The 24,914-nt window shown below is 37.5% G+C and overlaps 3 protein-coding genes and 1 long non-coding RNA gene across 7 annotated transcripts; 1 reads left to right on the forward strand and 3 right to left on the reverse strand.

Moving 5' to 3' along the window:
• Positions 1-1,089: 1,089 nt before the first annotated feature.
• On the reverse strand, positions 1,090-2,036 carry LOC140038596 (uncharacterized). The gene is made up of 2 exons (XR_011842172.1): positions 1,986-2,036; positions 1,090-1,412 (listed from the first exon to the last, which is right to left on the reverse strand). It is a non-coding gene; the product is annotated as an uncharacterized lncRNA (long non-coding RNA).
• A 3,693-nt stretch (positions 2,037-5,729) lies between these two features.
• On the reverse strand, positions 5,730-9,267 carry LOC113736526 (UDP-glucuronic acid decarboxylase 2-like). Its single transcript, XM_027263547.2, has 8 exons — positions 8,585-9,267; positions 7,881-8,179; positions 7,473-7,620; positions 7,055-7,134; positions 6,874-6,957; positions 6,720-6,794; positions 6,323-6,415; positions 5,730-6,221 (listed from the first exon to the last, which is right to left on the reverse strand). Exons 1-8 carry the CDS (start codon positions 8,901-8,903, stop codon positions 5,997-5,999), a joined length of 1,323 nt encoding a protein of 440 aa, XP_027119348.1. The 5' UTR covers positions 8,904-9,267; the 3' UTR covers positions 5,730-5,996.
• Positions 9,268-11,172: 1,905 nt separating this feature from the next.
• On the forward strand, positions 11,173-13,353 carry LOC113736527 (uncharacterized). Its single transcript, XM_027263549.2, has 3 exons — positions 11,173-11,332; positions 11,424-11,514; positions 12,973-13,353. Exons 1-3 carry the CDS (start codon positions 11,263-11,265, stop codon positions 13,106-13,108), a joined length of 297 nt encoding a protein of 98 aa, XP_027119350.1. The 5' UTR covers positions 11,173-11,262; the 3' UTR covers positions 13,109-13,353.
• A 549-nt stretch (positions 13,354-13,902) lies between these two features.
• On the reverse strand, positions 13,903-21,846 carry LOC113738092 (putative E3 ubiquitin-protein ligase LIN-1). 4 transcript variants are annotated; one of them, XR_003460029.2, is made up of 17 exons: positions 21,092-21,846; positions 20,817-20,868; positions 20,348-20,479; positions 20,182-20,261; positions 18,891-20,081; positions 18,386-18,527; positions 18,052-18,297; positions 17,651-17,945; positions 16,767-16,888; positions 15,852-15,971; positions 15,453-15,597; positions 15,234-15,356; positions 15,027-15,137; positions 14,806-14,952; positions 14,620-14,745; positions 14,237-14,353; positions 13,903-14,151 (listed from the first exon to the last, which is right to left on the reverse strand). XR_003460029.2 is itself a non-coding variant. In XM_027265271.2 (17 exons), the coding sequence occupies exons 1-17, from the start codon at positions 21,844-21,846 to the stop codon at positions 14,134-14,136; spliced, it is 3,909 nt and encodes a 1,302-aa protein (XP_027121072.1). In that variant the 3' UTR covers positions 13,903-14,133. The 4 variants fall into 4 exon arrangements, 2 of the variants coding, with proteins under 2 accessions (XP_027121072.1, XP_027121073.1); XM_027265271.2 differs by having other exon boundaries at positions 15,453-15,584; XR_003460028.2 differs by lacking the exon at positions 13,903-14,151 and having other exon boundaries at positions 14,320-14,353; positions 14,620-14,758; positions 15,453-15,584.
• Between the last annotated feature and the right edge of the window lie 3,068 nt (positions 21,847-24,914).

Genomic DNA, 24,914 nt, shown 5'->3' on the forward strand with positions numbered 1-24,914 from the left:
AGAAAGCACTTTGGCAAGCTTTTCATCTGCCTCCCCGTGGCTTTTTTTGTACTTTTTCATGTTATGTAAATCATTGATGGAGCTTGTGGTACAATCTTTAAAGCAGGGGATGTTAGCTTGGGTTACTGATTACCCTTTTCCAAGCTTTTGAAGGTTTTGATCTGTCCACGATGGTTGGCATTTTAGTAATTTTGTTGTCCATGTGAATCTTTTTGTTGAGCCGTGTGGTACAACTCTTGATGGGAGATTCTCAGTTTGATTTACCGATTTAACCTTTTGCAGCTATTTGGAAGTGTAATGGCTCACACAGTTATTCTCCTGGTAGCCATCGGGCCTGTTGATTTTTTTTTTTTGTCAAAGGTCAACTTCTATATATATTGGGTCTGTTGATGTTGAGTATTTCTTGAATGGTCCTCGTTGATTTTTTAAGATTGTTTTTTTCTTTTTTGGTTCTTTTGGTGTGGTTGTCTTGGAATGGTGGAGTTCTGCAAATGGAGGCAAAAAGAGCTCCTCTTGGATGGATTCCTGACTTTTAAGCAGAGAGAAAACATACTGCATCAGGAGTTCTATTGTTCTCTCTTTGCTTAAAAGTCAGGAATCCATCCAAGAGGAGCTCTTTTTGCCGCCATAAGCAGAACTCCACCATTCCAAGACCACCACACCAAAAGAACCAAAAAAGAAAAAAACAATCTTAAAAAATCATCGAGAACCTTTCAAGAAGTACTCAACATACTGCAAAACCACAGTGTAGGCCTTCATGATCAATTCTCAATCACCACCACACAAACTTCTGATTAATTCAAAGATGCATAACAATGCTTCCTTAAAGATATGCATTACTATTACTTCTTGTTTGTGAGCTAATATCTTCCTTAAATTGAAAGTCAGATCTATATTTTTCCTAAATCATCGGACATTCAGTAAGTACATCAATACATATCCTATTTTGCTCCACCTCTGCATAAAATACTCATTCCAATTCACATGCTCTCCTCGATGGACCAAATTTTATTAATATAGGTAATATCCAATGCCTTATGCTAAATATAGAAAATTAGTCTTATGAAAGAAAGGTTGAATCCAAAGCAATTAAGATTTCCTGAGCTCTTGATTCTTTATTTCTTACACAGAAGATGAATCCTATGCCACAACAGCCAAGCTGCCAGTATCGGAAGTCAAAACTATGCTAAAGCAATGAATTTACAGAAAGGTAACAAAATTGGAGCTTTTTATACTAAATGAGTTTGAGACGATCCTGTTAAAGAAACTATACATAAAGCCTTCATGCATAGCCCTTCCCTCACGCCCAATTAGTAAATATGTATGGATATATAGTAACCAATTTGAGGCAGCTCAGTATGTCCACATCACAAAAGAAATTCTGGCATTGCTCCATAAGAATAGATATTATACTGCAAGCCATGTGAAGATCAATCCAAGAAAGACAAGATAAAAAATCACTAATACCCTAGAGACTCATCCATAGAAACATCTTTCCAAATGCATCGTTTACAGAATACTGCAAAGAACTTCACAAGGAGGAAAATGTTTCTTTTTTCCCACTTTTTTTCTTTTCCCATTTTAGTTAGCCCATATAACAAAATCAAATTACTCAACAAGCAAAAAATTGATTTTTACATTTATTTTCCCCAAAAATAAGAACCCTAAAATCGAAAAAAGGTACGTTCAAAACCGGACCCAATAAAATAGATACATTTCCCATCGTAGCACTGCTAGGGCTTTGTTCAGAAGAGAATGGGATTGCAGAAAACCCAAAGGCAAATCCCATATAAACCCACTTTTTTCATCAATTTTAGCAAACAAATTCCTATTTCTACCGTTGAATTCTAGCATACTAACAATAAGATTCAAAATTTCTGTCCTAAAATATCCCAAAGGAAAATGGAAAAAAAAGAACATGGGAGAAAATGAATGCAATACATGCATATAAAGTAAATAAATCAGTAAATAGAAAGTGGACTTACCAGAAAATAGGCGATGGAGAAGCTGTAGAGAGAGAAAGTAAGGGGTTGAGAGACTGAGCGAGAGGCATTTAAGGTTAGGGCTTTAGCTATTGGGGGCATAGGAAAAAATTTGGAAATTTTGCCAATTTGGTCCCTAAACATTTTCATTTAAATCAATTTCATCCTTAATGAAATATTTTAACCAATTTAGTTCTTGAAAAAATTCTGGTAAAAAACTATGTGAGTCCCATAATTCTAATCTTCAATTGGGAAAGAAAAGGAAAAACACAAAAGAGAAGGAACTGTATTGAGTCCCATACCTCAAGATGAGTGTATGTTAATCCAAGCCAATTCTTGCTTATGTGAAATCGTTGCTTTCTTAACTGCAAAAAGAACTGCTCAGTGCTATATCCAATACTCCCCAACTGATTATATCCTCTGGAAGGCCTACTGTAGGCTTCAAAATCCAATTTAGTAAAATCACCTGTCGGGATTGCGGCATTAAGTTTCTACTCAGAAAAAAGATTCATGTAAATCAGTTGAAAATAGATGTATAAAAAAGTTTCATGTATTCATGTAAAAAACAAGAAATGGAAGTTATGAGCCAATTCCATCAGTCAGTCTAAGTAAATTGCTTGGGGATGGTAATGCAAAGGACAAATCTGGTAAAAAATTCTAATTTCACTCCTTAAAACACTATTTTAATCGTTTGGACTGAATTTGCAGAGGATTAGTAACCTCAAGGGATGTCAGTATAGTTTTTCAAACCACAGGGGAGGTCAGTGCAAATGTCAGAAACCTCATGGGAGGTTTCTGCAATTAACCCTATTAGCAATTCCAACTAGTATTTACATAATTTTAATGCTTCTAGGGGCATTCATGTTTTGTGCGGTTTATCCCTCCTAGCTAATTATTAACCATATGGATAAAAAGGGAACACCCACTGCCACGTAGGATGGTCGTCCGCCCATGTGCGGTGTGGCGATTGGCCAGTGGTGAGGATGTCAGGAGATTGGCCTGTACTGAGGTGGAGCTGGCGTTGGGCCCTTTGTTTTTTTTTAAAAAAAATTTTATGGTGGAGATTCTGACCTAATGGGAGTGATCCAGACCTATTATTGCATTGACGTTGCTATTGACATTCCATCACAGTAGCAGTTGTGGCTGTTAAGATTATTTTTGGGTTAAAAAGACTAATTTGCCCTTATTTTCCTATATATTTGCTATGCGTTTGTGTCTCCCACTTTCTGTAATAAATATTGGGTGAATGGGCATGTTTCTCAGGAAAATTTGCCGCCACTTTTGGTTCCAGCCGAGAAATTGGCTTCTCTCTGTCCACTCGACAGCGCATTGTTTTCTCTACTTTCTTGGTACGATCATGGCAGGTAATTCTGTTTTGCCTGGTGGATACATGGTGCAGCTTTCTGGTGATGTTTCCTTTTTTGTGTTATCTATTTTCCTTTCTTTTCATTTCTCATTCAGGTTTTTTGTCCTGGCTGCTCTTTGTGTTTCCTGGTCAGTGAATTGCATTGCGCAAATTCTTCACTTGCTCACCTTATTGCTTGTTCGTTCATTTCTTCTTATCCCTACCTTCTTTTTTGTGATTTTTTGTTCGTATTTTAGATGCTTTGTTTATTGCTTAGATGGGATTTTGTATTTTTTGAGTGTGATAGTTGTGTTTTTGTTCTATTTCTGCTTAGCATTCTTTTTGCTGCATTGCTTTATTCAGCTACGTATTTACCATTTTGCCTATGAGTCACTGTTCCAGTACCATTGGAATCGCTGAAGGTGCCTTTACTTTTTTTTTTAAAAATTGATGTAGTTACTGGCAGGCAGCGTTTGTGCTGTGTCTTTACTACTCGTTGACCTCACTACCTCTTTCAGCTGGGTGGAATACACATGCAGCAACCCCTCTTCCTGTACGTACCGCTACCACCCGCTTCCCTGCACTTCTCTTCTTTGCAACTGGCTCAATTCACCTACTTGTTCAAACTGTTCTTCTGAACCCACCCATCCCATTTGTTTCGACAGCTTGTGCCATCTCTTCCTTGCAAGACCAAGGAACTAGAAAAGAGTAAGGGTGCAGGCACTAGCTAACATCAAACTCTCTTCTCTGTGTTTTTCGTGGCCTACCGGGAGTTTTAACTTCTTTAAAGGTAGCACCGGATTTTTTTTTGACTGGACCCAAGCATTCGGACCACTCATTGGAGCTATGGCTGGTTCATATGCTTTCAAGTTATTGTCTCTTGAGTAATACTGATTTGAGTGTTGGTAGTTGCACGAACTTGATGCCCAATTAAAATAGTTTCTCCCTTAATGCATCTTACCTGTGCTCCTTTGCAGATAGAATTGAGAAATTGTGATGAGCCCTACTGTCTTCAAACCCAGATGCTTGCCTCTTTTTGTAATGATTTCTAATTTGTTTCGTCGGTTAATTGCAAAAGATTAAACCAATATGACAATTATACCCCTGTTGGTTCACGTGAATTGAGTAAAATGCAGTGAAAAGTCCTACATTGGAAGTAAAAAACTTGTTCAAGGACTAAATTAGTTAAAATATTTCTTTAAGGACGAAATTTGTTTAAGTGAAAATGTTTAGGGATCAAATTGGCGAAATTCCCAAAAAATTACGAACAAAAGGCAAATGGTCAAAGATTCTCAGTAAAAAATAAAAACTGATGGTTTTACTGCCCTGTAGAGCTTTTTCTCTGGGTTAAAATCTTGAGGTTAATATTTGCTAAACATGCAAATATACACATTGCTCTAGATTGTTATTTTCTTTTAGTTTGTAAATATCCACAAAAAAAATGATATTTGGTTTAATTGAATGATTTTTTATGGATTGGCATCGCTTATAGAACAATAGATAATTTAGAGAGATGCTATGAGACAAGTGACCAAATAAGAAGTTTTTTTTGACCTAATAATTGATGACAATTTTATCACAAGTTTTTTTTTTAAAAAAAATATTCTAATGATTCTACAAAGATGTTGGTGATTGACATGAATAATGTTCTCAATTATTTGAAAAAATAATTTTATCCGTTAAAATCTTGCGGTAATTTTATCCGTTTCATAACATAACATGATGGAGTCATTTATTTTTATTTCTATTTTTTATTTGCTTCTCTTTTTTCCCCCTCCTTTGTGAAAGAGGAGATGCAATTCTTATTTGTCCGGTCTTTATCTACAAACCATTATTAATCTTCAAAATCTACTGATGTAAGATTTTCAACATCCAATCACTCACAAATCGTGAAAAACTTTGGTCGTAATCCAAGTTCTTCTTTCTGTAGTTGATATTGACAAATTTCATATTCTTTAAGCTTTTCTTTTCAAATAGACCAGAATGGAAACATAATATTGCACACAAAAGGAAGAGTGATCCATCAAAGGGCGAAATTTGGAGGTCTCAATTCTTCAATCAGCTACGTTCCTCCCCAATAAGAGAGTACTATTTCTTTTTGAAGATTGGACGCATGCTATACCTCAAAAGATGTGGTTGCTAAACTTTCTGTATCTTCAACATACATTTTTAAAATTTGCCTGTCACAAATTGGAATTTATATGCTAATAGGCTAAGAGCCCATTTGAATTGCTTATTTCTGGAGTTTTTTTTTATAAAAAAAAAAATATTGTAGTGATTTGATATATATATATATATATATATATATATATATATATATATATATATAAGATAAAAAGATGATTGAAAAATATGTTAAAAAAAATATAAAAATGTTTTTGTGAAAAAATGACAGTCCATGATTGTGAATGTCAAACAAGCATTAGATTAACTAAAGGTAGCAATTGGATTGTATACAGATACAAATTGAATTGTTACCACTAGCACTAATGTAAAACTTTTCTTATCTAGGACACCATTATTCTTGAAGGAAATAATAGAATCAAGCTATGACCTTTTGTTCTATCTCATATTCTTCCCTTATTTTTACTCTATTTAATTTGTTTCCATGGTTTCTCCTATCAACTTTCACTTATATATCCAAGGCGGCGATAACCTCGTGTTAGAAGCTATTCTGCAAGCTTTTGACTGCCTTGGGTGTCTTTTTCGTCACCAAAAATGCGTCTCCGGAAGTCAGAGACCATGAGAGGAAGTCCCTCGCGAAGGGACACTTTCGGTTCCCATCCAAGGAGTTTCTTGGCCTTTGAAATATCCGGCTTTCTCTTATGAGGATCATCCGCAGTGTTTTCTCTGAACTCTATCTTTGCATTTGGATCAATTGTGTCTTGCACCACCTGTATCAATGCAATTTGAAGGCTCAACAAGCATTTTTTTTCCCTCCCCTCTTCATTTCTTCTTTCAAATTTATTCTTGGTATGCGTGAATTTATTATTACCTTGGCAAGTTCAAGCATGGTGAATTCACCAGGGTTTCCAAGATTGAAAGGTCCTACGTGGTCTCCTTCCATCAACCTCATCAAACCTTCAACCTGCAACATCATGCAACATGGTACGAGTTCTCTCTTCAGGCCCGCATTCAATAAACTGGATGAAATTTACTAGGAACAAATTCTGGCAAGGAGCTCCCCAAAAATAAAAATGTAAAAGAAACCAACAGGCCAAACCCTTTTGCTATATCCTGGAATCCATATCATGCTCAAATGAAATAACTAGCGCAAGATTGACTGAGAAATGACAAGGTTGAAGCAAATTCTAAAAGACAAATGGCATCCATCAAAACATAGAAGAAGAAATGCTCAATTTACTCAGGCAGAGAAGGCATAGACCCTTTACCAGATCAGAAACGTATTGGAAACTCCTAGTTTGCTTCCCATCCCCATAAACAGTCAATGGCTCCTTTCTTAAAGCCTGCAGTGCAAAGTAGCATTACATTTTGGACCATTGCATCTCTAAAGCAAAAGAACACAACTATTAATTGGAAGCAAACCTGAGCAACAAAATTGCTAACCACACGGCCATCATCGATGCACATACGTGGTCCATAAGTGTTAAAGATCCTAGCAATTCTCACCTAGGAAACAGGTTTTTTTTTTTTTTTTTAAAAAGAATAATTAGCTCCATCACTATCAATGGTTAATTAATTAAAGGTGGCTCCATGATTTGAGTACCTCAATATTTAGGCCCCTGTGATAATCCATAGTCAAGGTCTCAGCTGTACGCTTTCCCTCATCATAACAACTGCGAACGCCTGAATGAAGAAGCAAACCAAACTAAGGTGTTAATGAACCAAACTAAGGTGTAACTTCACTTGCTTAATCATCATTTTTGAAACATACAAAAATGTCATCAACCAAATAGATCACTCAATTTTCTAGCACGCAATCCTAATTAATTAACCACTCCAATCCTTTAGATTTTGATTATTATAATATAATTGAAGAAAGTACTCCAAGGCAATCAAAGCCAAACACTCGGTCACAAGTTGAGAAGTTTGACAGATGGAAGTGGACATAGAAGTTCCTAGAGCCCGTAGTAGGTGGTGAAAAGTAATCACCAAAAGAAAACAAGAAAAGAAAAGTGACTCACCAATGGGGTTGACATTTCCCCAATAGGTCTCGACCTGTGGATGCTCCAAAGGGTCACCATACACCTCACTGGTGCTCGTTAGCAAAAATCTAGCATTAATCCTCTTCGCCAATCCAAGCATGTTCAATGTCCCCATTACATTTGTCTTGTGATCTCTATCCATCAAAGTTAAAGGATTCTTCCAAAAGCCGGCATTAAAATCATGCACACACACGTGCATTTTGACAAAAGGGATATGGTGACTAAAAGGGATGGTGACAAAAAGCCATTCAACTATTTTGACAAGACATGAAACGTTAGAAAGTGACACTAATAATTGATATAGTAACTCGAAAAAGAAAAAGGGGAAGAAAGCTAGTACTGGTACAAACAACTAATCTTTGGAAGTTAGGTGCAAGAAAAGGATATGATGGTCTTAACGGGGTTGTACTTGTAATGGACGGGTGAGGCCGGGCAGGCGAGATGGTAGATCTGGTCCACTTCCAACATGATCGGCTCGACCACATCATGCCGAATCAGCTCGAACCTTGGGTTGGAGAAATGGTGCACTAAATTGTCTTTCCGACCGGTGAAGAAATTATCAACCACGATCACGCTATCCCCGCGCTCCATCAGACGGTCCACAAGGTGACTCCCGACGAACCCCGCCCCGCCCGTTACCAAAACTCTCAGCCTTTTGTTCTTCAACCCCACCGGTAACCTTGCAACTGCATCATATATACTAACAATTTAGTCCCAACAATATCATCTTCAACCCCACCGATTGATAATAATACTCTGCCATCAAACTCGATTCCTAGAGCGATTATAGAATTTTTCTAGATTGAAAATAATATGTTTTTTTTTTATAAAAAAAAGAAAACACAAAACACAAAAAGAAATTCTAGTCTAACATGCATGAAAAGCAAGAGGTGAAACCAATGTACAAAGTAGTATTTTTCAATACGCATTAAAATGCTCTTCATGTCGCCAATACTTGTTTCTGATGTTTTCCTTTCATCACTAGTGCCACATCTCTATACTTGCAACAGAGTATAAATATTCGTAACTAAATTACCATAAAGAATCACTTATGCCAAAATTCAGAGATACAATTCAAGTAATTTGATTACCTCCATTGGACGATTGATCACGGTCATAATCGCTCAGCTCAAGAGCAATTCTTCGAGGGACATGATGAGTTGACTCCATTAAAGAATCTGGAATCCATCCATGGTGATTCGGGGTAGATGATGATGATGATGATGTCAAAGCAGGAACGGCAGTGAAAATGAGAGATGCAATGCCAATCCCGATCAAAAGGCATACCAACCTCTGCTCCTCCAGCACATATTGAATCGGATACGTTACAAAAGATAGCCTTTTTCTAGGCCTAATAGCCTGGCTTTTCCCGGATGAACCCATATATTTTGTTCCGTCTCCTTCCACCATTTAAGAGTTATTCTCTCTTGATCTCAAAAATGTGATGATTTGTGCATTTGGTGGTCTTAATATGGCACAAGAAATGAGTGTGTGTGTGTGTGTGTGTGTTTTTTTTTTTCTGAGAAAGAGAGAAAAGAAAGAGAGAGATGAAAGAAAGGAGGAGAGTGGTGAGGGATCTTTAAGTGAGAAAGACTCAAACCAAGAGGAGTTCGGAGATGGCGGTGTGAAGAGTGGCGAGGTGTAGACTTTTGCATGAAATTTCGCCGTAAGATCGCTGTCCCGCCGCGCGTGACCAATGGTTCTCTGGTTTTCGGCTCTTGTTAACGCTTTTCATCTTGATTTATGGTCTGCTTTGCTTTCTTAATTAAATGCCACCTGCTTTTGACTTTAATTACATTTCCTTCAAGCAATGGTAAACATCTTCATCACATTACATTATGGAGTTGGACCACCTTCACTAGTTCTGGCAACCAGAAAATATACTTAGTGTCTCTCGCCTTCATTGCAGAAATTTGGAGCAACAATGGAAAAGCCTATGTATATATACGGATACCCTTCAAAGCAATTACCTGAATCATTAGTTAGAATGTAGTTAATTTTCCTCTTCTTTTTTTTTTTCTTTTTTAGCTTAGTTGGGGTTGAATGCGGATTAGTATTTAAGGATTTTCTAATTGAGATTCTTTTACGCTTAATAACATCTTATTTTTCTGATTGGTGCTAGACTGAACAGTATTGCTACGAAGGGGGGGGGTCATAAGAGGCTAATACTAGTGTAATTCTCCAAGAGGATATATAATATAACACCAAGAAATTCATTAATTTCTGATTTTTCAGACAGAAAAAGATCGTCTCAAACACGTGTGCATTGTAACAGAATCAATTTACAAGCTTGATATTACACGTTTTCTTTTATGGAGGAGGATGATAGCTGTTTTTTTTGGCACTTTCACACCAATAGCAGCCTAGAACGCCTGCTAATTTGTTTGTAGTAGTCAAGCTGAATGGTGATGTATCCTGCTTTCAAGATTGTAAAGTTTATTGTCTAAACAGTTGTAGGATGTAATTGAGTTGAACTCGAATATCGCCATACTCGATTTCAACTCAACTTGCAGGATTGATACTCGAGTTTGAGCTCGAGCTCAAGCGAGTAGCATTACTGGAATTCGATACATTATTCATAGAACTCGAGCTCGACTCCCATGGGATTTGGTTCACCTTATCGAGTTGGATTCAAGAAAATTTGGAAATTTCATCTTTTTTTTACAAATTTTGAGCGAATGACATTATCACTCTTCAAAAATTTTTATACAACCTAAGACATTTTGTAAATTCAACCATTCTTGTGAGCATAAGGATAATTTCATAATAATAATATATTAAAAAATTAAAATTAAAAATTTCGATAAGATTCGATGAGCTTTCGAGTTTTACTACTGAATACTCAAACTTGATTCGTTAGGGCTTGTCGAGCTACTCAAACTGGGGTTGAACTCGGATTACTTGAAATCGATCAATCCGAGTTTGAATCGAGTTTTTGATCAAGCTGCTCGCGAGCAGCTCGGTTCGATTACAACCCTACTAAGGACTACGGGATGTGTAATGGTGTATCCGGGAGCACTGAGCAACCAAAATTCAAGTGATTAAATTTCGGCAGAAAGTCAGGTCATCTGGTCCAGATGATTTAGTCAATAATAATAACAAGTTGAGCAGTAGATTTAGAACAACTCACCATGGTAAAAGGTACATTAGCCAAAAATAGCTAGTACCAGTTAATTTTAGGGAAGTTTAGTCGAATCTGATGGCTATATTGGTGAAACTGCAAAACATATTACAAGTACTAGTACAGCATTTGATCTAAATGGAACTTGATTTGGAGAACCGTACACCATGCAGTCCACTGGAACAGAAAAACATTCACCTGGTGGTCTTGATCACTTTTAGCTGTAGCACAAGGCATCCTGGAGACGAAACGGCTAATTTGCCTCCCACGCAATGATTGCCAAATGCAAATATTGTATTCGCCACCAGGATGAGAATTAAGCCACGCCTGTGGTTCATTCCTTACGTAATGTTCTCATCCCCCTCCGCTCCCGGAGATAAAATTGGGCTGAAATATCTGGTCCAAAACCCAATAAAAATGGGTTGGGCCTGCATTCATCGTAGTCGGCAAACGAACCCAAACGTTACAATGCCGAAAGACACGTGCAAGGCTAACAATCAATCGAGAAACTGCGTGGACCTTGCCAACCCAACACAAAAACACGCGTTCCCCAAACTTTTACTTCCATTTCCTCTTTGACCCAAAAGAACGAAAAAGTGCTTCAGAAAAGCAATAGGGAAAAAAAAAGTTCAAAAAAAAGACGAAAAGATGACGGAAAATAAGAACACCTTCGATTCTGTCCGTGAATGGATTGCCGAGCACAAGCTTCGTACTGTTGGTAAAGTTTACTCTTTTTCCTTTATTGCTGTTTGTTTTTGTGATATTATATTTGATGGGCTCAGTTGTTTTCTTCTTGCTTTAATACGAAGGGTGTTTATGGCTGAGTGGAATAGCGGGTTCGATTGCATACAATTGGTCTCAACCCAACATGAAAACCAGCGTTAAGATTATTCACGCCAGGTTTGTATATTTTTGCCCTTTTGCTTCCTCAGAGATAAATGTAAGTTTTTCAGGAGTATGATATAGGAACGATTCTTGAATCTGCTGTAATTTGTTACACTTGATAAAGATTAAATTTTTATTACATTTTAAATGTTATCTTATTGGAAAAGTACGTTTGTATGTGTTTTAGTTCTTAGACGTGATTTGTTGGTCCATAGAAAAGTGGGGTTGGGAGGTAGGAATTGGGAAAGAAAAAGACTGAGGAAATTTGAAAACAAAAATGACCGATCCCAAATTTACCTTTTCGCCTGCAGTTCTTTTCTTGGTTCGGCCTCAAGTACCTACTGAGGTTGCTTAAAGCCTTCTCTTCTTGTATGTTTGAGGAGGAGAAACGTAGAGATGATGGTTTTTATATGCAGTTTTGATTTTCATTTTGCCTTAATGACATATTTCATTGAAGTAAATGAAACAGTGAACGTACATTTTTTTTTATACCATTGAGTTTGTAGTGTTTAGGCTAACGGATCCGCAATCCTGAATGATCTGGTCGTAGTGTGAAATGATCCGATTCCACCAGTGACCACTTTATTGTTCAATGGGCAATAATGAAGTGAGTTATCCTTAACTCTCATGTTTTACCCTGATCAAACTTAGTTTTGATATTGCGCAGCCACCTGGGTTTAGATATTAATACTTGTAGGAATTAATGTGATAACCACATCAGAAGCATTAACTGCTGTTATAGTGAGCAAATCAAACTACTTGTAGAGTGGCTTTTGGTTTGAGTAGTGTGATGGGAGATTAAAAAATTAGACTTTATGAGGTCCTCAAAATTTTTTGGCAGAAATGAGGAAAGCAAGAATGATAATTCTAAGTGCCTGGGCACACTAATTGATGTAAATGTAGCACTCACAAAATCAGCGATTTTCGTTTCCAGGCTTGTCTAGGGCTGGATACTTCGCATGCTTGGTGATTCACTGTTACGGTAGGCTGACTAATTTATCTATTGACTACTATGATACTGACCTACTAGCCCCTGATAAGACTTTCCTGTTTGGAGATCAGGTTTGCTGAATTAACAAAATGTTACCGTGCCTTGGATTCTGCAGAATCCTGGGTTTTATATAATGTATTTTTTAGAGTACATGGTAGGGGCTGTAGGAGCAGCATGGCTCTTCTTCTGAAGCTTTACACAAGCTCTTGGTGGCTTTTCCACTCACATATCTATTTCAGGCTCTCCACATATGAAGTAGTCATATTAATGAATGTTTCAAAATATTATTGTCTCTAGCTGATTTCTAGTCGCTTATGGTCTAGATCTGAAAATTATTTTGTCTAAGTAATTTTTTTGAATTGCTGCTGAGAGGAATCAGGATTGCGGTAGGTTGTTTTGGTTAATATTCCAGTGCCTATATTTTTTCCATTATTATTATTTTTTTGGGTTCTGGTATTTTGACTTTTCTTTTCGTGAATCAGGTTGCATGCGCAAGCGCTGACACTTGCTGCATTAGTTGGGGCTGCTGGTGTTGAATATTTTGACCACAAATCTGGAGCAAAAGCTGAACGTGTTGCCAAGTTTCTTAATTATGAAGGACATCCTCAAAAGGATTGAATCTGTGATTCGTTGAATGTTATTACATCCACTTGGAATATCATTTAATCTAATACGAGATAGTCTTAGTTCCTTAATAGGATGTTTTTGCGGGGAAAACACACGGAGCTTTTGTTTTCTTGTGATATGTTTGATTATTCAGCCTGGATGATTGATTTTGTTGCATGGACTGCTCGTCGCGTCCGGCCGCCTTATTGAGAACCTGAAGAAGAGGAAAAGTGAATGGAATATTTCTATTTGCAGTAGTTATCTTGGTTTTTTCTTGGGGTTTTTGGCTTAATCGCTTACGTTTTGTTAAAACTTAAAAAACTGAAAAGCTCAGAAGGGACGGCAAATCCCAGTGGTACCATTCAGCATACTGCACCTATGATTTTAGCTTCGTTTTCTGGCAGTATTACATTTCCGTTCATTTTGGTGCAGTTCTGCTCAAACAACTGTCTTGTCTTAACCTTGAAAGGGAATTGTTGATAACTACTCAGGACTATCCTACTTTTGATTCTACGATTTCAGTTTATATGTCACTAAAGCTTCAGTTCCACCTGCTACAGCTGTGCTATGAAAACAGAACTTTTCCCAGTGACTGAAAAAGTTTGTACAGGACGGATGTTTGGAACGTTGCTCCATGCAGCAAATGCCATAACTTGCTATATTATCCACGTGCTAAGAACACTTGATCCCGGTAAAACCACGCGAAGTTGTTTGTAGTTTGTACATGATAGTAAAACTTTCGAGTCAATTGATATGCAGGGAGCGGCAAGGACTAACTTCGTGCAAAATGTTGTGCCCCAATTGAATTATGCAAACAAATATCAGATTTTCCACTAATTTACATGCCAGGCGTACACAATTTTTGATGATATACAGTGATTTTATCGTATGATGTTCTTGTTTTCTAGTTACATTCTTTGCTCTCTCTCTCTCTCTCTCTCTATATATATATATAAACTTTTTACATGGGGAATATGGCTCCAAACTGATTCTAAGCATTTGAGTCGACCCATATCTGGGGTCATGTCCGTCTTCTGTTACAGTGGAATCCAGCCCTGTATAATGACAATATTACACGAGTACGAGGATTAATTGTTACAGAATTAAACCGAATTGTGCTTTCTGCTGAATTTAACTAACCTTGATGAGTCCTGTCTCAGTACCACAAAGAATCATGTCATTGGCGGAAAGTAGGCTCGTTATTTTGCTGCCAGCTGATAATCTTCCAACTTTGTGTAGTGTTCCTCTCAACCAGATCTGGACACATGAAATACAGGTAAGATGAGGGCACCAAATGATTTTGTCCAGGGAAAATGTGTTTAATCCTTTTTGTTCAAGAACATAATGAAGATCTTGTTCATTCCTACTCTACAGTGGAGCATTGACATTCCATATTTGCCTAGCAGTTATCTACATGTGATGGTCGTCTTGCTCGACTTACCTTATTTCAAGGCATTAAGGCCTATCATTAATCTGGTTTTGACATGAACCAGTCAATTTATGAACTAGATATTGTTGTTTACCTGAAGACTGCTTCTTGACGCAGCGGTATTCAAGTATATGAAATCCTCTACTACTTCCATAGCGAGCACATTTGCACCTTTCTCAGACATCACTGATACTTGGGGCTTAATGTTGCGTCTCCAATCCTGCACGTTTGTCCTATTACTGAAGTGTTTTAATAGATTAGATGTTAACAATTAGTGTACCTTTATTGTAGAACCTTCAACTACTACACTTCCACCATATAGCCAGTCCTTGTAAACAGCTAGCGTGTTGACTGGCTTATTCTGCATCAGCCACTTCTTTGCTGGTGCTCTAATCTCTTGTTCTCTGCTGTTTGTTATGGCCAATTCCTGAATCAAGTTGTATATTACTGCGTGTATTATATTGGGAACCAGCTGTGTGTTCATTGAAGCCTCAAACTAACCTGTATGCTTGAATCTACACACCCCGCGTATACCTTCCCGTGTACAACCGTCATGGCCTTTACACTTTTATTCTTGAAAATGTCTTTTGCATTTCTTGAGGCATCAAAAACCTAGTAGATAGGATCATGTTAAAGGTAATTAGTTCGTGTACTCATTCAGAATAATGTTCATGACCAAATTATAAGTTCGCTCATCATAATCATTACCTTCATTTTATGACCTCGGCTAATTGTGAAAATTAATTGCCCAAAAGTATCAATACTTTGAATTGATTCCTTGGTTGCTATTATTTCTATGCATTCAAGATTTCTTTGGACCATTTGCCAAATCTGCATGAGGGACAAAAAAAGCAACGCTTCTTATGAAGATGCTCGTCATTTTTCTGCTATCAGCACAATTGATAAGAGAAATGATGGTTTTCCTACCTTAATTGATTTGTCTGCAGATCCGCTCAGCAGGCAATTCCCTTGTTCAAGAAGAGCAAAGCATGTTACTGCCTTATTGTGATTTTTCATGTCCTGTGCTAGTGTTGCAGTCTGTCCCTTAATGTCCCATACCTATGATATCAAACTGCAGGTTATGATGATTTTCTCCATCAAATTCCATGTTATGCTTCTTGAGATCGAGGGAGTCAAATATATTGTTGAAACTCCATGATGGGCTATTAGAAGATTCTCCAATGCTTTTGGCCAAGTTCAACAACATAAAGAGAAGATAAAACGGCAATGCTTGCCCAAAAACTAACTTGGTGGGGAATGACATGCTTTTTGCACTAATTTAGTTTCGTGATTAAGAAGTGTGAAAAACACAAAGACAGAACTAACCTTAATTGAACCATCTGCATATCCACTGCAAATCTGTCCCCTGTAGTATATGAGAGCTGTTACAGCTCCATTACGACCATGACCAACCTCCAAAGTTTGAGTATGAACACAAGATATTCGCTGCATGATGCCAATGTATCAGAGGTTAGTACTTGAAAACATAGAAAAACACATTTGTGCATGTACCAGATATCGTGATTTTTTTCTTTTTCCTTGTGAATTTGAATGTGATGGATCATGCTAGACGTTTATCCTAAATTTCGTGTTGATATCTATTCCATCGAAACTTGGTTGCTGGATACCTCTTTGTCAGCTGCATTCATTGTCATTCGTCGTTTCATCCACAATGGTATGTTGTTTCAAACACCTGCATCCTTTCACTTGGCTTCCTTCTTAAAAAATTATCGTACTTAAAGTTATGAGATTTTGTAGCTATATTCTTTGAGGAAGATGAGAGGACTCGAATGTTACCTCAGTACGGGAAGATACAAGATGTCTATCACCAGTTTCTTGACATTTTGGGGAATATTAGGTGCAACTAAATTAAGCTACTAGTGACATTGCAAGTTTATTGCGATTCATTAAACAAATTCTAATATGTGTGTTAGAAGTGTTGTTCAGTTGCTATGGACTTTATGCTGTAATTCTACTTTGTAGATCCAAATGCCAAGTGCTAGACTTAAGAGTAAAACAAGGCATATTTTGTTCTTAATCTATTTGCTCCTTTTATTTAAAGAAGTAAAATTCTTTTTGTAGGACTTGCCTGCAAAGCTGGAATCTGTTGATCCACCAAGCTAAAGAAAGGGGGTGGAAAGTATTCAAAAAAGTGATGCTTCATGGATGATTACATCAACACAAAAATGCACATCCTGGGCTCAATGATAAGAAAACTGTGGATGTAATTGCAGACCTTACCCACTTATTAGGTTGGAAATAGTCAGCTACTCTTAGTAATTCCTCTGCCATCCAGGTGACATTTGCAAGGCGTCTCAGTGATTCTCGCACTCCTTCTGAAAAATGTATCAGCTTCTTCATCCCTGCTTAAACAATACTGTGAGGTTAATTAATGAGTTGATTAAAACGGCGTCCTTACTCAAGGTGATTGTAGGTGATTATAGGTTTAAAGTGGAAGAACATGATTCGTATGGTCGTTCAGCAAATAAATATGTGACAGATCCTAGTTTGTTCTCCCAGAATCTAGTTGATTAAAATGGGGTCCTCACTCAAGGTGATTGTAGGTGATTATAGCTTAATGTGGAAGAACATCATTCTTATGGTCGTTCAACAAATAAATATGTGACAGATTCTAGCTTACTCTCACATAATCTAGCTAAAAAACTGGTCTGACAGTGTAATGGAAAACATTGCACATAATAGTTTCTTCATCAGCTCACTGCTTTGGAACCAGTCTCCTCAAGGGCTCACAGAGTATCTGGCCTTTTATTTGGTTGCTATGAACATCATTGTGTCTTTCAATATGTTCTAACTGTAATAAAGTATTTTAAGTTCTTTGCTAATCAATGCTTAGATGTAAATTAAGTAGTTATCCTTGTTCTTGCAACAGGTAACTGCTCACCATAATATCGTTTAGTCAGTTATGTTTGCACATATACACTAAGACACCCCTACGAATTCAGAAGCCAAACTTTCCAACCATTGACAGTGTAATCCTTCGTGAAGCCTTTTTGACAAGATATGACAGCCTCAGAAGCTGGATTATTTTCCTCCAGTTTTTAGTCTATCACATTCTTATTTTTGTTCAATCTATATGATGCCCTATCATGCTATGGGGCCTTTACCTCTACCCAAAGTATAGTTGTAGATGCATAGACATGCCAATAGTCTTTCCTCGAGTTCAAATCCAGGATGCACATATTGCTCCATTTTGTTCAACAAGATCTCACATGCACTGGATCGCAACTCATCAGAACTTTTTGCAACTTCACATCCAATCCATGCAATAGCTGTGAGACAGTCTCGAGAAATCCTCTTTGACTTACTGTCAAGTCCCTTCACCAGATCATGGAAGACAGGAGCGCCAAACTTCATAATGCGTCTTGCAAGTTTGCTGCACCATGCGTCAATGCCAGCATCCTATAGTTCCACATAAGTTGTTACAGTTACTCATGGGTTATTTTTTCAGATAATTGCACCTTGTTTCCTTTTACCGTTCCAAACTGACAATATGATGACAATTTACCTGCAAACTTTCATCTGAGAAGTCATAATTCTTTATCATGTTCTTGTGATGTAGTGAGGTTAAACCAGCCCTTTTTGCCAACCACGCCACTGTGTATGGTTCTCCAGTCCAAGAATAAGTTCCGCCTATATTTGATAGGATGAATGCTGATAATGCTTGTTTTGCAGAGTTTTCCTCAGATATCAGTGATTCAAGAAGTTCCTTCATGGCTTCTTCTCGGTACATGAGCTTGCTAGATGCTTCTTCCTGAAATGCGGAAAACCTTAGATCGTGTTAAGTAACATATGTGGATATTAATTTTTGTTTATGGAGAACTTAAACAAATTTACGTTACCAGCAAGTCTAATTGGAGTAACAAACTTGCTGCTAAGAGTCTATGCTCAGGTTGAGAATTCTGGATGAGAAGTAGCAATGCACTCATGCTGTTGATGCTTCCGTCTTTTCTTATCTCTTGCAGCAATTTAATTGCTGATGACCTGATACAGAAGTGTCTCATTAGACTGCCACAACTAGGATCATGATCTACTTACAACATAGGGTCCAGTTAACTTGTTTTTGGAAATTACTTGTTCCTGTAAGTGCAAGGAGGGTTTTCGCTATTTTTTAGTGAAGCTCCACCTTGAATCCACATTGTTAGTTGAATCGGTTATTTGAGTTGAATAATGGGTCTAGTCTATTGACACATTGAATCGCTGAAAGAATGCTGATGCATCTGAGAGATTTTGATAAAATTTACCCCGTCTCTCTCGCTCTCTCTCTCTCTCTCTCTTATTTTTTCAGCTCTTTGCTTTTAGCTAATGGCATTACACTCAAAAACACTTAAAGCAGCATTATAATACCTTGGCATGCGAAGCAGTTCATGAAAAAATTCCAGGGCAGTTGATGTTGCTCGTTTCTGATTGCTTCGTAGGAGAGAGAAAAGTTCAGTAATTGGAGCGAACTCGCATATGAACTTTCTGCAGTGTGCATCATAACGCATGCATCTTACAAGGATAGCAGCCAAAGAGATGAACTCTTCAAGGTTATTGTTTCCTGGGACATCAAGGAGCCCAGAAAGTACTCTAGGTGAGCTGATAGTGGACAGGTGCATGTTATTTGTTGTATAGTCAAATGCAGTCACAAGTATTTCAATAATCATCAGTGATGCTGCCCGAGGTGTCAGCCGAATTGATGTTATAGCATCCTTGTAGCTGTTAGAAGTGCAGACGACCTCCACTAAACAAGGTAAAATTCCTAATGTCTTGATTTCTTCAGGTGGAGGATTTATCAAATAGATTAAGATAGATGCCTCATGCACATTTCTTCTAAGAGCAGTTGCCAAATCATACAACTGCAAACCCTTGCGCTTGATGTCTTCAATAATTGTTTTGTTCCCCGAAACTATTGTTGACAGTATAGTCACTGAAGCTCTGATCACCTGCTCCTTTTTGGAGGTTGAAATAGCCATTAGCAGTTGATCCAAAATGATGTCCTTCAGTAGGGAATACTTCAAACCTCTTCTATTGTTCAACAATTTGTATACCGTTGAAATTTCAACTGTATAATCTTCCTCAAGATTTCCCAGTGTTTCGGAGAAGCAAAGCTTTGAAATTAGCCTTTCTAGTATTTGGGCCTGCTCGATATGAGAGGTTTCTTCAGGATATTTTTGAAGTTGATGTAAAGTATCACCAAAAGTTGTGCTTTTCATTCCCGTATCAGAAACTAAACTTCTTGTACGATGCAGTTGGTGGAACTGATGACCCCTTGGAGGAGTTGCCAACTCTTTAAAACTAGATTGTCGCCAATCTTGTAACTCGAATTTGCCTTGAGCAGCATCTTTTTTTCTTTTTCCATGTACAGGGACATGTGAATTATTGTCTATCGGTCTTGTAGCTGATACATCTATGTCACTGAATGAGCTGGATAATGTTCTAGAAAGGAGATTGAGAACAGCCAATCCTCGGCCATCTCTACGCATTAGATGTGTAGAATGCTGGGGCGTACATGCTGTAATTTCTGCATGCTGCTTGTAGCAAGAAGCTTGCAAGTTCCTATATTCAGTTAAATAAATCATATTAGTCTATCACATTAATATCTTCTGAAAGATCAGTCACTAAAAAAGAATTTTAATATTTTGACGATGCACCAAACTGATCATCAACTTCAGCTTGCTGGTCGTCTGCATTTTTCTTTCTGATTTTCAGTGAGAATGCCGAGCCTCTCTGGTTTCCCTGATTCAAGAAGAAGAAGAAGAAATTGTGATCTATTTATAGAAGAACTCCTCGTTCAAATACTCATCTTTCTAGGAAGGTATTACCTCAGGAAACGTTTCTTCTGTTGAACTGCTGTTGCATGACTCCATGGAAATTGGAGTATCAGACTGTGATTCAGTTAGGATATCTTTTAAGCATTTCTTACTCGAGCTTCTCATGGTTTCTGCGTAACAGCCCTGTGTCAAATGTGGAATAGCTATTGCATCATTTAGGACCCTGAAATCTTGATTATCAGATCCCATTATTGGTAATGTATTCTGTATAATCAAGGTGGACCTAACAGACCCGGTTTTTCCTCTAGGTTAAACATTATAAACAAGTTGAAGGAATGTATCCTTTATGTTTTCTGTGCCTTTTTTTTTTTTCCTGTGTTGTTTCTGGATATGCAACTTGATTTACATACATCGATAGATGGTCTGCATGCGCATATGGAAATAGTTAATCTTCAAGTTTCTGAAAGAATTCAATTCTATACTTAATTACTCCCAAGATAAAACATAGGCAAAGACTCACCCTAAGATTGCTCCCTTGGCTTTTCCCATTGGCACTTCTGAAAACTGGTTCCCTGTTCATAGTCATTAATTAATAACGAGATATGGCTAGTTCAAGAGTATTGAGCATTTCCCAGAGAAAGAATTGTTTAAAAAATTTATAATAGTAAAAGACAAGATGCATAAGTATGTAAGTTCTATTTTACTAGTTCAAAGTCTAATTTAGCAATCACTTTGCCATAAAGCATGTAAGTGCCAACCAGTTGAGATGAAATGAGCGTCAAGAAAAACTCTCACATTATGTACTTTGATTTGTCGTCTGGGACAGCATTGTCTATGCTTGCAAGGTGCTTTGGATCATGCTCACCATTAGACATGATCTGGTAATATAACAACCAGGCTTTATATTCCTTAGCCATCCATCCCATAATTTCATTGGCCTGATCCTCATCAAGATCTATGACAGTGGCTGATTTTGATAACCTACTCCCAGGTCTTTCCTGCCTTTTATGCCTGATGTACATATGCATGATACTTTGGCAAAGCTCTGGCGCGAATTCATCACGGACAAGCCTAGGGGAAACAAGAAGAGCTTGAAGAAAGTGTAATGCAGCCTGCCAATCATCTTTTTGGAGCTTCCGGACAACTGATAGGTAAAAGTAGGAGCAACAGATCAAATATTCATTGGGAATTCCAGATGTAAATCCTTGCTCATGGAGTGAAGCAGGAACTTGAAGCATTTTCTCTGAATTCTGCAGCCTCGAGGTTCTCTCTTCTTCCCCTTTTGCTCGAGTTGCCGCATCAATAGCCTCAATACCCCAATACAGATTTGATACTATCGAATACTCTGAGAATTCAAAAGTTGGTTGCTTCTGAATCTTAAGCTTGGAAGTGCATTTGAATTTCAAAGACATCCATGCCTTATTATTTGCAAGTAATGCATTTATGTGCTGATTGATTGTAGTGGCAAGTGCACTCACAGACTCAATGTCTAATCTCATAGTGTTATCTTTGGAAAAGGATGAAGCAGAAGAACCAGAGATGGAAGCCATTGAGTTCTGCAACAATTTAGCCTCATCAAGAACAAAAGGAAGAAGAAAAAGAGGCAGATAAGAGGGCGATATGTATGTAAACGTTGCAGAGCATTAGAGGTCTGCAAGACTGCAACATCTGCTCGTGATTTTTTGCTAAAACTCCCAAACTTCTGTGGTCCCTCTCTTACTGAGTATTAGCCGTAAGACAAAGATATGGCCGTTGCGGCTGTCGAAGGAGGGAAAGTAATCGAGTGAAACAAATTTATGTTTTGGCTGCACTTTCTTAGTCACTGAAGATCATTATCCAAGCCATATTAACAACAGTTTCCCTTTTTTTTTTGAGAATGTTACAGTTGATAGTTGGTGAAGAATGAGTAGGAAAAATCTTCAAATGAATGATACACTTATCTGAAAACTATTCCTGCTAAGCAGAATGTGTAGTGCCTTTTCGGAAGTTGATGTATGTACTTGACTCCTTTCCCATGTATGGTCCTTTTTATATTAAATTCAGTACATCTTTGTTTTCTTTTGGGCAAATTGATTAGTCATGGTGGATTAGTGCTCCACCATGATGTTTAACCCTTTTCTACATCTTCTGGACAAGCTTACTCACACTCAATGCACGCGTGCTCACCAACAGAGACACCTATTATTGTCAGATAAACAAAGAAAGGGGAAACAACCCGACACCTTATGGTCTTCGCTTTCCAGTTGTGAAAAAGATAATTGTGGTTACTAGCAGAATAGGAAATCTGATTGATGTTTCAGTAAAGAAATTATGCATTCTTACAAGGGGCAAAAAAAAAAAATCTAGTCTTTCTGATGGAGCTCTGAGTACTGGAGTTTGTGGAACATCTTTTTCTAGAGGTACATCCCTATCTTCTTGACCTAACAGTGACAGGGGGTGCAATATGTCTCTCAAAATGATACAAGGTTACATTTCGTGCTTAGATTTTTAACCATGCTCGCTTATTTATCTCAGTCGTTTATTTTCTTGAAAGATCATCATGTTAAATGATTTGCTGGCATTTTCTATACAGAATGAAATTCTTAGTTTCTACAAGGTCGTGAGTTGATGTGGTAGTAGAGTAGGTTGCGATGCAGAGACTGGTGTCACATAAAACAGAATACAGCTCGGACACTAAAAAGTTTGATTCACCTTTAGCACGTATGAAGACTAGAAGAAGCCAAAAGCAGAACAGATCGATTCCTTGACCTGTCAGAACAGAACCGTGCACCATTTCCTTTTTATCAACTGGAGTAACTTTTTTCCACCAAAATTCCTTGCCAAAATATACATTATTTGGCATAACCTATCTGGCACTTGCTTAGTTCTAAAACACAAGCCAAACTCCGTACTAAAAGAGAAGAGATAAAGCAAAAGAAGGTCCCGATTCCTGAAAAACAGCTAGATTCTGGGATATAATTCCGATGACATAGCGGGTCATGTGATCAACATGGCAGTGTGATGATCAAATTTAATTTCTTTTGTTGGGTTTGATGGAGGCCAATAATGACAACCCTCGTAAGGCTGTCACGAAAGAGACCCTACAAGATACATTAGCAGAGGCTTCTGTATCACTGCTTGCTTACTCTCTCAGGCCTTCTGTGAATGACTTGTGAAAATCAGACTGTGATTCCAGAATTAACTGCACAATCCCATTACCTCTTTTGCTACAGTGGTAGTGCAAATTGCAAGGCTATGAGATTTCAGCAAGTGGATGACTCCATTATTGAGTTCTTGGATTGGGGTCAAGATTGTTGGTCCCCAGTGTCACTGCACTGGTAAGGTCTATTCTGTCACGGGCACAGAAACATTTGGTCCTTTTTAAGATTCTTGATTTTATGGGCACTAAATCAAATCACATGTAATCATGTGTAGATGAAAGATTGAAAGGAAAGTAGGACGAGCATCTTCATTTATCTTCTACAAGACTGTTACCTAAACTCAGATGCATCAAATTCATAATTTGTCGACCAAAATCGTCTAATGATATTAATCATGGAGAACCTAAGGAAGTAACTAAAAATGCACCAATAAGCGGTAAGCATATTTACCAGTAAACCTGACACTAGAAAAATGAGGGATGACTGGAAAATGGTCAGTTCTATTGTTCTTTTCCTTGTCTTTGCTTTTTCCATGCTTTCATTTTTATGCATAATTGCAAGAAAAGTCCAGTTAAGATTAATCTAAGTGATATGTAAAGCTATATGTTGGTGAGCAAATACTACTATAACTAGAAAAGAAACATCCAACATAAAGGTACTGCCAATTCTTGAAAACACAAACTATAAAATATAGGAAGACATATATATGTGCGTTGGAATGAAATGGGTCACAGGCTCACCTAACTCTAGAAAGCCCGATACTCTTAGCTTACTATGCGTTCATTATCTTTTACTATGGGCCGTGTTGCCTAGGTTGACACCATATCAAACGTGATTGGACTTCGGAGTCTCGGAGTCCAGAGACTTGGAATTCTCTTTCAGTTGAATGGTAGCCATGTAAGAAGTTCAGCCGTTGAGGCCCGGGTTGATATCTTTAGGCGCGCTGCCCAAAATGAGACAGCTTAGTTTTTTTTTTTTTTTAATCTTATATTATTTTATTTTCATTTTTGTGATTTATTTTAGCAATTGATATTTGCACTCCAAAATAATCCTCTGGCACTCCACCTTTCTTCAAGTAATAAGATGCTAGAATGGAGTGCCAGTAGCTATTCTTGGAGTGCAAATGTCTCTTGCCCTTACTTTTGTAAAAAGTTGAGCAATAGGATTGGTTGAGGTGAAAAATGAATTCATCATCCATGTTGTTTTCCACTTCCTCTGCCCCATATGCCTTTTGGTACTTCAACTTTCTTGGAAAAGTAATCCCAACAAATTTAGAAAAAAAAGTCTTGACACATATTTATTATATTTAAATTGTTGAATATCAAATGTATGAAGGAGCTTACTTGTGCTTACACTCACCTAGCCTATAGTTTGAGTGAGAGTTGAATAACCTTTACCTTAGCTTTTAACGAGACTGAAATGGATTGTTTACGCTAAGATTAATAATAATGTCTCTGAGATTAAAGATCTTATCATTG

This window comes from Coffea arabica, chromosome 3e (assembly GCF_036785885.1).
Source record: "Coffea arabica cultivar ET-39 chromosome 3e, Coffea Arabica ET-39 HiFi, whole genome shotgun sequence".
In the NCBI taxonomy this organism is placed as follows: Eukaryota; Viridiplantae; Streptophyta; class Magnoliopsida; order Gentianales; family Rubiaceae; genus Coffea; species Coffea arabica.

Excerpts from the sequence above, each read along its gene's own strand:
- LOC113736527 (XM_027263549.2), top strand. The coding sequence starts at position 11,263 with ATGACGGAAAATAAGAACACCTTCGATTCTGTCCGTGAATGGATTGCC. Across the intron at positions 11,333-11,423 it reads GCACAAGCTTCGTACTGTTG|GGTGTTTATGGCTGAGTGGA; the intron begins GTAAAGTTTACT and ends TTTAATACGAAG. Across the intron at positions 11,515-12,972 it reads GTTAAGATTATTCACGCCAG|GTTGCATGCGCAAGCGCTGA; the intron begins GTTTGTATATTT and ends TTCGTGAATCAG.
- LOC113736526 (XM_027263547.2), bottom strand. The coding sequence starts at position 8,903 with ATGGTGGAAGGAGACGGAACAAAATATATGGGTTCATCCGGGAAAAGC. Across the intron at positions 6,416-6,719 it reads TCCAATACGTTTCTGATCTG|GTTGAAGGTTTGATGAGGTT; the intron begins GTAAAGGGTCTA and ends ATGATGTTGCAG. Across the intron at positions 6,222-6,322 it reads CCATGCTTGAACTTGCCAAG|GTGGTGCAAGACACAATTGA; the intron begins GTAATAATAAAT and ends GCATTGATACAG.
- LOC113738092 (XM_027265271.2), bottom strand. The coding sequence starts at position 21,846 with ATGGCTTCCATCTCTGGTTCTTCTGCTTCATCCTTTTCCAAAGATAAC. Across the intron at positions 20,082-20,181 it reads CAAGCTGAAGTTGATGATCA|GAACTTGCAAGCTTCTTGCT; the intron begins GTTTGGTGCATC and ends AACTGAATATAG. Across the intron at positions 14,354-14,619 it reads CGTCAAGAAGCAGTCTTCAG|ATCTGGTTGAGAGGAACACT; the intron begins GTAAACAACAAT and ends TCATGTGTCCAG.